Genomic DNA, 13,735 nt, shown 5'->3' with positions numbered 1-13,735 from the left:
TAAGTTCTGTGTGTCACGACATGTGGCAGTAATGACCTTCACAGCCGACCTCCAAGAGGACAAAGAGCAAGTGCCAGGTTTAGCCTCTTCAGTTCCCCCACACTGCACCTCTGGCGTGTCTCGTTTTGGTTGCTTACGTTTTACCTAACGTTGGTCAGATTCTCTAGCATGTTATTACCCACCTATCCTTTTCTTTTAAACATACTGCTTGACGGGATTTGGCATCTCGGCAATGCTTCTGAAAGCTCCTGTAATTCTCTAACATTCCTTACATCGTAAGCACTGGGGAGTCGGTCCTCCACCCTGGTGCCAGCCACGTGTGACCCTTTTCCCTCCCCTGTTTAGGGAGACGATATGCCTGACATACCCCCGGAAACAGTCACCGAAGAGGAGTACGTGGATGAACACGGACACACTGTGGTAAAGAAGGTATTGTCTTAAGTGTCTTGATATGGTTGAGTTCAAGCCTGCTGTCTGAGAGGCATCAGTACCATACCCTGGCGCTGTGGCTCAAACACAAGGCACATGAATAAAATATCTTCCAGGTGACTAGGAAAATCATTAGGCGGTACGTATCCTCTGATGGCACAGAGAAAGAGGAGATGACGATGCAGGGGGCGCCACAGGATCCCATCAGCATTGAGGAAGGGGATGGCTATTCCAAAGTCATAAAGCGCGTTGTGTTAAAGAGTGACACCGAGCGGTCAGAGGTGAGAGCTGACTTTGTGGAGCGGTGTAAATAGTGCGCACAAGAGGTGGATGAGATTGTTTATTCCTATTCCCCTCCCACTACCACCACCCACCGCATCTCCCCTTGATAAGGCAGTGTGCTTGTAGTACATATTCCTTTTTTTTTTTAACTCCATGATGTTCTGAAATTTTAAAATCACCATCAGGGAGATTTGTAGCCATTGTGCTCATTGTCTTTGTTTGGTCCTTTTTATTTCTATTTTCTCTTTAATTCAGTTGATTGCAGCAGGAATCCAAAAGTCAAATTTTAAAAGACTGGCATCCCATTGGCTAGCAAGCAATGGGTTCTGGAAAAAAGAAAAAAAAAAAACTTGTGCAAACGCACTGTGGTGTGTACCCAGTCAGCACGGCTGCCTTCTCTAGGGCACCTCAGATAAATGTTTGGTTTCCAAACTTCTGCATTTCAAAGTCACTAAAATCAGGATCTGGAAACTCCTTGATTTCTAGTTTTATTTCTTTCTGTTTTACTTCCCCCTTTCAGAAACATACTTAACTCTCTTTGCCATGTAATCTGGGACATTCTCACAGTCTGCCTTCCTTCACATCCTCAAAATTTTATTCTTATACACATGAGGTTCTCTAAAAATCGACATTTTCAGTTTCTCATATCTCTGAGAGTTCCTCTTTGGGAGGTTGATTTTAGCTTCATGATGCCGAAAGAAACCATTTACACCTGGGAAAAGAGAGTTCATCCACAAGATGCTATGTCTGCATTGCACTGGGACTTCAGCTTTTCTGTCTCGAAACTTCCTGACCAGTTTTCATTCACGTGACCAATTAAGTGGTTGATTTGTTGCTGTGTAGATGTAGTCATTACATAGACATTAACCATTGATTGTAGATTTTTTCTAACTACTCCTCTTTGACCAAATACTATTTTCAGTATGTACCATTGGAGTGTGTATATATATGTGTGTGTGTGTGTTTGTGTATTATCATAGAAAAATGCATCATTGTTGCATTTTGGCAGTCAGAAACTGTATATCATGTGCCCTTCATTCATCAGGTAACTTTGTCTGAGCCCAGCATCTTGTCCAGTACCTCACAATTTCAGGCTGAACCAGTGGAAGGCCGTAGAGTCAGCAAGGTTGTTAAAACAACTGTGGTACATGGAGAGAGGATGGAGAAACATCTGGGAGATTCTAGTTTAGCCACTGATCTTCCTTCAGCCAAAGATGACTTTGAAGAGGTATAGAAGCATCATCACTTTGTCTTTGTGTGTTTGTGTGTGTGTGTTTTATGTGTGCTTTGTGTTTGAGAAGAAAGTGATTTATCATTTTGTCATTCCATACATGTATTCATTGAAGGGTGCAGAATAATTCAAGAGAGTAGAATTCCTATTTGAATAATGTACACGGTGAGATAATATTTTCCTCAGCTTATGGTGTTCATTCTTGCCACCTTAAAAGCTTTTAAAAATCCATATGACTAGGATTCAGTTCCACTGAATCAGAATCTCCAAAGTTGGGGCATGATTGAATATCTTTCCTGAAAGTCCCAGAAGTGTCTTGCACTCCAGGTTAGTAAGGGAAAGAATTAGATGCTGAAAATTACCTTTGCTAGCTAATATTCTCAGATATTTCCAATGATAGGCACTAAAGAAAGTTCAAGTATATTTTATACCCATAAACAAAACAAGTATTGGCATTCTCTTATGGTGTCGTGGGTTAAAGATCTGGCATTGTCACTGCAGTGGCTTGGGGTTGCTGCTGTGACACAGGTTCAGGCCCTGACCCAGGAATTTCCACATGGACAGTAAACATCACAAGCCCTCTGGTTATCTCTAATTACAGATGACAAGGAGAGCTTGGCTGTTCCCAACATCCTTACTTCCTTCATCCAACTTTAATGAATTTTTACAAACTAACAATCACCAGCGCCAAAGAATTATGTCATCAGGCCTGCCTCAAATTTAATTTTATTTTATTTTATTGTCTTTTTTTCCCATGGTATATGGAAGTTGCCAGGCTAGGGGTCAAATCAGCCCTGCAGCTGCCAGCCTGCACCAGAGCCACAGCAATGCCAGATCTAAGCCATATCTGTGACCTACACCACAGCTCATGGCAACACCAGATCCTTAACCCACTGAGTGAAGCCAGGGATCAGACCTGCATCCTTATGGATACTGGTCAGGTTTGTTACCCCTGAGCCCAAATGGGAACTCCTAACCTACCTTGAATTTTAAACCAGCAGTCCATAGGGCTTTATCTTCTGCCTTTGATCATTTCTGGGCCATATAGGAAAAAGGAATAGCAATCATTAAAATCTGAAGCCAGAGAACACTATTTTTTACTTAGCATTTTCTTAACCTAAAATCAAGGCGTTGAGAAGGGTTGCCTGAGATTCCTTCATGCTGTTATTCGGGGCTGAGTCTCTGATTGCAAATGTCATATGAGTGCTAACATCTCCCACAGGCCAGAGGAACTTGATAGTTAATTATCTCCTGCCTCTTAACAAGGACACATCTGACATCCAGTGTTTAGCTGGAGTAAGCAGCACATTGTGATGACAACACAGAAAATAGATTCCCCTGTATCATTATAGGCAGAAAGTATTTGGCAAATTTTTATGTATTGTTTATGTACTGTATAAGATAACTTGAAGAATACAAATTTTGCTATAAGGTACAAATTGCTACATGTGAATTAAAAGAAAGTTTTCCGAATCTTGAAAAAAAGTATTTATAATTATTTAAGTTCTGACTTTCAGTAATTAGGAAGTGAGTCCACAGTGACATCTACAAACGCTTATTACAATTCAAAAATTCTGAAAAACAAAACAAAATTTTTAAGTTAGTAGCAAGCTAATACAGTAATAAAACAATGTGAACTGACATGAGGCTGTAATGACTTGCAGTCCTTTAATTATTTATTATTATTTTTTTCCCACTGTACAGCAAGGGGGTCAGGTTATCCTTACATGTATACATTACAATTACATTTTTCCCCCAGCCTTTCTTCTGTTGCAACATGAGTCTCTAGACAAAGTTCTCAATGCTATTCAGCAGACTCTCCTTGTAAATCTGACTTGCAGTCCTTTATTCTGTGAGAGTGAATGTTCATATTTTGCTGTTGAGCTATATTAATGAGTTTGATTATAGGATACTGTCCTTATCCCATGTGAGACATTAGAATATAAAGTATATTATATTACCTTTCTAAAATCCAAAAGGAAAAAAAAAATCTGAAACACATCTGTCCCCTGTGGTTTCAGCTAAGGGACAGGGGCATGTGTATACATCTATGAGACATACTTTGCTATTGAAACATTTAGAAGTTAAATGTTACATGTGTGTCCTTTCTTTTACCACAATGTGCATTGAGATTATATATGAATGCATTGCAGTATTAAGAGCATCCCTTATTTTCAATGATTTTAGTTCTTCACAATTTGACAATCAAAAGTGACCTTGGACAATCAAAAGATGAATTATCTGAGTTATTTGGGGCCTCGTTTGTTTCTTGTTTTTTGCCTCGTCATTATTCATTATATTTATCATTAGAGTGTGCGCTGGAGGGGGTGAGGCAAGGAGGAATTAGAAGTCAACCAGTATAGTTAGCAACATTTGTAAAGTGATATACCAAATCTCCCTCATAAATGGGAGAAATTTAACTGATTTGTTAAATAAAACTCAGTACATAAACCCGCTCCTAAGAATTGTTTTCTTTGCTCCCTTCAAGCATATCTTTTTAAACTGACTATCCATTAAGCAGAGTAAACGATTATGTTAACGTCTGTGATTTATGATGGGTTTCGTCTTGTGTTCTTTTTTTCTCACCTCAGGCTTTGAGTTACACAGGTAGCCACATGAAAGTCCACTCCCCCAGTTTAGTAGAGAATGCAGTCCTGAAGGAAGATGGATCAATAATTAGAAGGTTTGGGTTAGCATGGGGTGATGCTTTGCCAACTAACACCTCTTTAAATTTTTCCAATTTTAAGAAAAGAAAAAGGGAGGTCTACATCTAGCCTCAAGCCCCTTGGACTTGCAGGCTCTTGCACTGTACTTTTGCCCAGTGGGAGCTCTGTCGCTGTGTCATACCTGAAGTGTCCTCCTACTGCTTTAAAAGTAATCCTAAGGCATGAATCCCTCCCTGGGTTTCAGCAAGTCATCCGTTTCGCGGAGACCAACCAATTGGGGTATTCCGCTGGAGAGCATCGCAAGAGGAATCTAATCAGTTGCTCCCAAATTAATCTTGTGACCCGCTGCCTTCAGCTCAGCCTCGATAAATCCTTCATTAGAATGGCACATGCTTTTTTTGTCTTTGTCTTAAACAAGCTCTCTTGAGATTCTGCATGTGGGTGGCAAATAACACGAGCATGAGTTTGATACCCATGAACCCAAATGTACTAGTGAGACTGAAACTAGGGAAAGAGAGTATTAGCAGAAAGTATCAGGAGTTCCTGTTGTGGCGCAGTGGCAATGAATCCGACTAGTGTCCGTGAGGATGTGGGTTCAATCCCTGGCCTCGATCAACGGGTCAGGGAACTGGCGTTGCCGTGAGCCATGGTATAGGTCACAGATGCAGCTCGGATCCCATGTGTTTATGGCTATGGTGTAGGCTGGCAGTTATAGCTCTAATTCTACCGCTAGCCTGGGAACCTCCATATGTCATGGGTTTGGCCCTAAAAAGCAAAAAGAAAAAAAAAAGAAAGGAAGAAAAATTTCCTAAGAGCAGTCAGCAGCAGCAGCAGCAGCAGTTCATATTGGTGCCTGTGAAAGGGGACAGGCTGTGAGGCTGTCTTCTAGTCCACCCCCGCCCCCATCACCTATTTGATGTGTGAACTTCGGAACTGCTGCCTTGGTCTAAGCTCGTTTCTCTCTGGGCCTCCAGCAGCCCTGTAAGAAGTAACCAAGTGCTCTCAGCTTCACAGGGAAAAGACACAATGGAAATTGAAGTGACTGTTGTGCTATTTACTTCATTGAAAAGAAGAGCAAGATCGCCATGTATAGTACTCCACAGAGCTGTTTGTAGCCTGCAGAACATGATAATGAGAACAGTGAAATTAAAGGTTCTGTCACAATTCCACCCTCGAACCCCAAGGGAAAAACAGTGTGGGCTAGGAATTTAAAAGAGTAATTGCACAAGGGCTTTAAAGATAACTGCATAAGTTAAGGATAAAGTGCTTCTATCCTCTGAACTTTTAAGTTTTTTAACCCGTTCTTCAGATGGAACCACATAAACTACACACACCCTAGCATCATGAAATCTTCAAATGGAAAGAGATTTAGAGACCGAATCGTCCAAAATTCTCAGGGACAGCTGGTGAATTTAAAACTAGGGATAGAGATATCTGAATCCAGTTCCACCACTTCTTAGTTGTGGAAGTCCATTTGTGATCTCCAAAACTTTATCTTATATATTGCTAAGGACATTTTTATCATACCCACTGCTCCCCTAATATACATATGAGTAAATTCATTCCATTGCTTGAATCGTATACGTATGTGTATATTCATAAACACATTCGTCTACATATGCAGGCACAAAATACCAGGGAATGTCCTGTGTTAGAAGCTTATCCCCTGACACCAATGCCATAGAGGTTTCTACTAGCTCTTGGCAGCAATAGTCGAATATTTACCTTTTTGGAGGAAAAAATATATATGTGAATGGTTAAGAAAACGTAATCTGATTTCAACCACTGGAACTAAATTTGACCTTTTTATCAAAAGGAACTTTTATCGAAAGTTTGCTTTCCGATGCAAAATAATTTATGAGGAATCAAAGGGAAAGGGAGGGAAGAAAACATGAGAGAAGGAAACAGACAAGATGCCCAAAGAAAAGCTGGAAGTGTTTTGGCTGAAGTCAGCCATTTATTAAAAATCAAGATCTTGGGGAGTTCCTGTCATGGCACAGTGGTTAACGAATCCGACTAGGAACCATGAGGTTGTGGGTTCGGTCCCTGCCCTTGCTCAGTAGGTTAAGGATCCGGCGTTGCCGTGAGCTGTGGTGTAGGTTGCAGACGCAGCTCGGATCCAGCGTTGCTGTGGCTCTGGAGTAGGCCGGTGGCTACAGCTCCAATTGGACCCCTAGCCTGGGAACCTCCACATGCCGCGGGAGCGGCCCAAGAAATAGCAAAAAGCCAAAAAAAAAAAAAAAAATCAAGATCTTAACCAATGCATAGAAGCGTTGGAAGGTAGAATAATGATGATAAGGACAGCCCATGGGCAGAACCTCCAGCTTCTGGACAGAAGGCATTTTACGGAAACTGCTGAGTAAAACTATGAAACCTGGTCCTTCTGGCAGTGGTGTTGAGTGGAGCTGCATGGCTTCATGGTTATGGAGTCAGGCTCTGGAGTCTTTGACTCTTGGCCACGCTGCCAAATTAACCAGGCTAACCAGGCTATTTTTTACTTGGAGCATTGCTTAACTTTGCTGAGATTGTTTACTTCCTTGTTATTATCGTCATAGTACCTGGCCCCCCAAACACGCTCACTGCATATTTACAATAGAGAAGAACCAAATTCCAGTATGTAGTCATTTTCTAGTAAGGATGCAGGAAAATACTAGTACCAGTGTCAGAGGACGTCAGAGTCCTTTTTCAAGAAATGGACAGTCTGATGAGGAGCTCAGGAAAGCAGCAGACTATTGAGTGGACTTAGGAGACAGGCAGTGATTCCCAGGACATGGGCGCTGGGAAGACAGAAGAGGGATTTGTCTTGGTGGTTTTTCCCTTTTTCTCCCCCTTCCTCACTGTCTCCAGATGAAGCTTCAGAGGCCTGGGCAGACCTTCATCTCTTGCTGGTTGTCATCTTCCAGGATATCGATGGAGTCATACTCCAGTTTTTAAAGATCTGTGCCCCATGGAAATGTTAGAATATCTTTGGAAAGTTGGACCTGGGATACGACTCTGAAGATTAAGCTGGAAGTGAAGCTGTTTGAAACAAATTAGAAACTATTTTTCTTAGCCTGTCTAAAAGTACATGTGGAATCATGGTTTCAGAAGGAGCCACCCTAATCAAAACACGAATGATTGCATGGTTACTTTTTGAGAGAATCATGTGAAAGCAGGGTTTCATTATTTGAAATATTTCTTAAAGTTTTAAAAAAATACTCCTTGTTTCAAATTACTGTTGTTTTTTTTTTAAACCTCAGGGGTCACATCAGTGGTTGTGTAGTTACTTTTGGAGGGAATGGTATGAAAATAGGGTTGCATTTATTTGAAATATTAAAATATTCCTCATTCCAAAATATATTTTTTAAAAAAACCTCGTGAGTCATTTCAGAGCAGGGAGCCATGTGTAAGAGAAAGAAGTGAAAAGATGGCTCTATCATTACACTGATAGAGTCCAGTGGAGAAATATCTAGAGGTCAGACAGTAAGTGCTGCTTTCATGTCACAGGTACCCTGGTGCCACAGAGAATGGCTGCCTTTTAGCAGTGAAGGACGAGCATAACATTCTCTTGTCTGCTTTCCTCCAGGACAACAATGAGTAAAGCTAGAACCCAGAAGAGGGCTGTGGTGAAGGACCAGCATGGAAAGCGCATTTACTTGGAGCACCTGGAGGATGTCCCAGAAGCACTAGACCCGGACGACCTCCAGCACGACCTCCAGCAACTCCTTCGGCATTTCTGCAAGGAGGACTTGAAGCCAGAGGCCAAGTGAGGGGCTGCCCAATTCTCACCCCCGAAACCACACATTCACTCGGTAGGCAACCTCCCGTTTCACTAGAGGAGGGACCTAACTGGCCTGATTAATGGGATATCCTGACATTTCCACTTTTACCAAGTACACTGCATTTTGTTTGAGTTTTTTCCCCACCCTCTTTAACTGTAAGCTAATTTGTGACCAAAGAGAGCATCCTTCCCTCCGGATGCTGTATCCACTACTTTGTTGTGTCTGTGCTAACCTGGGAACTGGCCACCTCCATTGTTCTTCTTGGCTTCTGCACAAGCTCCATGAAAATCCATTGCACAGAAGAACTTCACCTGCAGACCTCTTCCAAATGACGATACCTAGGACTCCTTCAAAGAGAGATCTGTGTACAATGTATATAGCTAAAATGCTCAGACGAACAACATATTAAAATTAAAACCACTGCCTATCATAACTACACTGGGCATCACAGAATAAGAGGCCTCTAGAAATTGCTGCACAATGGTTCAATAAGATATTGCTAACACAATCGAACGGTAATACAGTCCTACTGCAAAAGAAGCACTTCAGACCTACCATGTCCTTAGAACTTCCAGAGTAGCCCTGGCTCCTAGTTAAAGATGGGTTAATAGCCTTGAAGAACTGTCCTAACTAAGCACTTACTGCTGGTGCTGGCCAGCCGTGATTTATGACTCTCCAACCGCCACGGGGGTCGGGGGGGCGGGGAGGAAGGGAACGGAGGCCACAGGATGAAACAGTGAGGTCTTCTGTTGCCAGCAGCTGCATCCTGTGGCTGTCAAGCATCTTCAGGTCCTTTAGATTTTGGACACGTTGGCAGGGTATTTTAAAAAGCTATAACTACTGTAGTTTTCCAGTTCTCATTGCTGCTTTAGCCAACCACGCTGTCTTATTGGTGGTACTTTCTTCTGGCCACTGCACTGTAGATAATTCATTGAAAACAAGATTTGCCCATTACACAAATGATTAAACTCCTTCACCTTGTTGGAGTGGTTTCTTCTTTTTTTTTTTCCCCCCCTCCAGGTTTATATCTTCTCTAACACCTGCATGTAGCATTTAAGAATCAAAATCACAGTCCAACCCCCTCTTCTAATCACATTGGTGGTTTTCATTCTTTTTTACCCTCAGCAAGCACTTTTCACTTTTCGGCTAGGTCTGTTTTTTAGCCTGCAGACGAGATTGAGAAATCCTGATGAATTTGGTTTGGGTTAAAATTTTTGGTTTATTTACTTGAAATCCAAACTCCCTTGGAAACTCTGAAGTGCATTTGTGCACTTTCCTTTTTGTTTGTTTCAAAGAAGGGACTTTAATTATCTGAGTGATTTCCATGTCCTATTCATTATTCCTCTAGTGGTTGAAGCTGTGTAGCATTTGAACACATATATATATAGTCACAAATATATTCATATAAACAGTATACATTTTGAATCAGTTATTTGTTGAAGAAAAGTATATTCGATGAAGATGAAATTTAAAAATTTTAAAAACCAGAGTCTATCCTCCAGGGATTGAACATTTTCCAACTCTATCTGGTCTTTTCCTGTTGTGCAAAAATGACTCATCGTTCCGAATGTCAAAAACAAACACGACAAACAATGGCACTTCATCATTTCAAGGAATGTTGCCAAGAGAGAAAATTTCCTGGGAGGGAGGTTTCCCACAAGCCAAATCTCCTAAGCCTCAAATGCTTGCACTTTTTGGCAGTTGGATAGGAAATAAAACATTCTTTGGCAGCCAAAATGAAGGAGGCTGATGGTGAAACTTTTTGGATACACCATGGCCTTCTGGTCCAAACCTTCAACTGGAGCTCCAGAAAAGCATTTCTGTTGTGTTATTTGCAGTGCAGATGATGTCTATGTAACAACATAATGGTTATTCACCTTTTTTTTTCTTTTGATTTTTGCTGTGTAATCAAAAACTTGAATACTGTGAGAAGAAGTGAATTTTCAGTTGATGAATCAGCATCTTGTTCCCATGGTGATAACACTAATTGAATATATCTATGAGGGCATGTATTAGTTAACGGAAAAAAAAATACAACACTAACAATACATAGCTGCAATGTGTACAATGGCTGATTTAATTAAATAAAATGTACAAGTGTTCAATGTGGCAACAGTGATTTGTTCTTCTTTATCACTCACCTGTGATTGCAGGAGATAGGCGCTTGTTAAAGACACGAACAAGATGTGAAGCCAGAAGGAAGACACAGCTTGCTTTTGTTCTTTTTATTCAGTCACTGAATATGCACCCTGCCCAACACTGTTCAACACTGGGAGAAATAGAAAGATTTTATCCCTGCCTTCAAAGAACTTTTATTGTTGTTATGCACAAGGGGGGAAAACAAAGATTTATTTTTGGTTTCAGGATCCCTAGGAAATGAGAAATAGGAATTTGGGGACCTTGGAGGAGATGAGAGGGGAGCCAGCGAGGGGGCCCCCAGTTCACTTCCCTCCTGCAAGGTCCTGGCCCTCAGGAAACACCTTCTGCCTTTGGGAACAGTGTTTAGCTCTGGGATGTGATGCATCTGTCATTGATGAAATATTAAAAATGAAATGGGGAGTTCCCGTCGTGGTGCAGTGGTTAACGAATCCGACTAGGAACAATGAGGTTGTGGGTTCGGTCCCTGGCCTTGCTCAGTGGGTTAACGATCTGGCGTTGCCGTGAGCTGTGGTGTAGGTTGCAGACGCGGCTCGGATCCCGAGTTGCTGTGGCTCTGGCGTAGGTCAGTGGCTACAGCTCTGATTAGACCCCTAGCCTGGGAACCTCCATATGCCGCAGGGGCGGCCCAAAGAAATAGCAAAGAAAGAGACAAAAAAGTAAAAAAAAATTAAAAAAATAAAATAAAATTTAAAAAAATGAAATGGATCTGTTAATATATATAAAGACAGGGCAGGAGTTTCCACTGTCACCCAGTGGGACTGGGAGCCCTGGGACGCAGGTTCCATCCCCGGCCTGGCACAGTGGGTTAAAGATCTGGCATTCTCACAGCCGTGGCTTAGGTCACAACTGAGGCTCGGATCTGATCCCTGGTCTGGGAACTCCATATGCCGAGGGGTGGCCAAAAAAGAAAAAATTTTAAAAAGGGCAGGAATGCACAAAAGTGAAATCAGTTGTGTTTAGAGAGCATTTTTGCTGTAATATATTTTACTGCAAAAACAGAACAAAAAGACACAGTTTTAAAAATGAGTTAAGTTTTATTTAAATCTTATCTAGTATGAGGTAGGAAGCTCACCAAATTGAGCTAATCTACCTGGTTGATTTACAAGATCTTCCCAATATACTGTACCAATTATGCTTGAAATATTTCCCCAAAAAAAGAATCAAAGTTTTGAGGGTTTTTTTGGTTTGTTTTTTGGGTTTTTTTTGTTTGTTTTAAAGCTTCAAGATGGGAGGGTCTGTGTAACCATTTCTCGTCCTTCCATTTGTTTCATGTGCTGTGCTTTCTGTCGACAGGAGCTCTGGGCTTCACATTGCCTTAAATTTGATTAAGGAGATTAAAACATCAGAATATTCAGGGTCTTCCCATGTTTAATTTTGTGGTGTGCAAACCCCAATAAAAAATGAGCCGTGGGAAGTTCCTGTTTTGGCTCAGTGGGTTATGAACCAGAATAGTATCCATAAGGATGTGGGTTTGATCCCTGACCTCACTCAATGGCTTAAGAATCCGGCGAGCTGTGGTGTAGGTCTGGATCCCACATTGCTGTGGCTATGGTGTAGGCCGGAAGCAGTAACAAACCCAACTAGTGTGCATGAGGACGTGGGTTCGCTCCCTGGCCTTGCTCAGGGGGTTAAGGATCCAGTGTTGCCATGAGCTGTGGTGTAGGTCACAGAGGCAGCTCGGATCTTGCGTTGCTGTGGCTGTGGTGTAGGCGGGCAGCTGCAGCTCTGATTCAACCCCTCGCCTGGGAATTTCCATGTGCTGCAAGTGTGGCTCTAAAAAAAGGCAAAAAAAAAAGATTCATATTGCCTTTTGCAGAAATCCATTCAAAATGTGAGGTGGGGGGACCCCTCCAGAATGAGGGAAGATTATGCGTATCTCATAAATGACTTGAATTGGCATAAAGAGGTGCAAATTACCTACAGGCATATGGAAATAGACTTGAATTTGAACTTGAGTGTCACTTATGTCATCACAGAAGGTCTGAGAGTGGGCAAGTAGACATGAATAAAGCAACTAAAGGAAAGCTAAACTAGTACTTAACAAGAGCCAAAATCACTACAACGTTTTCTTAATTAATGGAATGAAGATGGTCTGCTTGATTTCCTTATGCTACAAAAAAATACCTTAAAATCCATTGCCATTCCCTGCTTAAAAACCACACTGTCCTTCCTTCAGCTAAGGTATGATTTCTGTTTCTGACCTAATTAAAGCTAGAATTACAATCTCAGAATGAATCAACTATGTAAATATGTAATACAACTTTATCTCACTCTAATCAGAACATTTAAAAAACTCTTTTAAAGATCTTAAAAATCTTCACTCCCATCTCCTGCACACACGTTAAAATATTCTTTTTTTGGTTACACTCACATTTCCTCAGGAAAACAGAAGCATTCCCTTGCTTTGCATTAATTCCATGGTATGGGATAAATGATACTGATTAAATATACTTTCAGTAGAGCTGTCATGTGTTATAGCCAAAGACGTTTGGCAATGGTCTTTGTACTTCAACAGATACCCTCCATCACTGGAAATGTTGAGCTGAACATCCTCGAAATATGACACAAAGGTTAAACAGGTGATCTTGGGTGAGACAGGAATGAAGTCCATCGATTACATCAATGTTATGTGATTCTGTGCAAGTTTACCCTCTGAAACACAATGCGCTCACCCGTAAAATAAGATAATAATACAGTCATCCCCCGTTATCTGTGGGTAGGGGGATGGTTACAGATCCCGCCCCACCCCCCATGGATCCCAAAACCCAGGGATGCTCTAGCCTCTTATATAAAATTCTGTGGTAGATTCAGTCCTCTGAAACTGTAAGTTCTGCAACCAGTAATTCAACCAACGAAAAATCCATCCACGGTTGGATCCTCCAATGTGGAGTCGTGGATAAGGAGCACCAACTGTACTCACCTCGGAGCCTTCTCACCTTCCCAGATGCAGGGAAGGGCAGCAAGTCCTACCGCCTTTGTCACCCTCTTTAATCCAGAAGTGCCACAGGGGCCCGTGTGTCCTTGGAGGCCATTGGGTATGGACCAATATTTGTGACCTTGCCCTTCCTTAGAGAGAAGTGAGCCTCTGGATAGGTTTTGAAGGTTTTTGCCTTCAAGGTTAGAAATCAAGTTAACTGCTTGCTCTCAGGGACTCACGGGACACGTTCAACAATGTGGCCCTTTGATTCACTTCCCCCTCAAGGTAG

At 41.7% G+C, this 13,735-nt stretch overlaps 1 protein-coding gene across 18 annotated transcripts in view; it reads left to right on the top strand.

Moving 5' to 3' along the window:
* The window catches only part of ANK2 (ankyrin 2), a 722,246-nt gene extending 711,768 nt beyond the window's left edge, over positions 1 to 10,478 (top strand). For 10 of the 18 annotated variants that reach the window (XM_047799241.1, XM_047799247.1, XM_047799245.1 and 7 more), the window contains 5 exons: positions 346 to 429; positions 546 to 710; positions 1,757 to 1,939; positions 4,534 to 4,625; positions 8,174 to 10,478. In XM_047799241.1, the coding sequence (XP_047655197.1) occupies positions 346 to 429; positions 546 to 710; positions 1,757 to 1,939; positions 4,534 to 4,625; positions 8,174 to 8,357 (708 nt within the window). In that variant the 3' untranslated portion in view covers positions 8,358 to 10,478. The remainder of the gene's footprint in view (positions 1 to 345; positions 430 to 545; positions 711 to 1,756; positions 1,940 to 4,533; positions 4,626 to 8,173) is intronic. The other 8 variants (XM_047799249.1, XM_047799246.1, XM_047799248.1 and 5 more) reach the window with 2 other exon arrangements.
* The last annotated feature ends 3,257 nt before the right edge of the window (positions 10,479 to 13,735 follow it).

This window comes from Phacochoerus africanus, chromosome 10 (genome assembly GCF_016906955.1).
Source record: "Phacochoerus africanus isolate WHEZ1 chromosome 10, ROS_Pafr_v1, whole genome shotgun sequence".
Taxonomy (NCBI): Eukaryota; Metazoa; Chordata; class Mammalia; order Artiodactyla; family Suidae; genus Phacochoerus; species Phacochoerus africanus.
The sequence above is the reverse complement of the archived record's forward strand: the minus strand, read 5'-3'. Positions and strand labels throughout refer to the sequence as shown.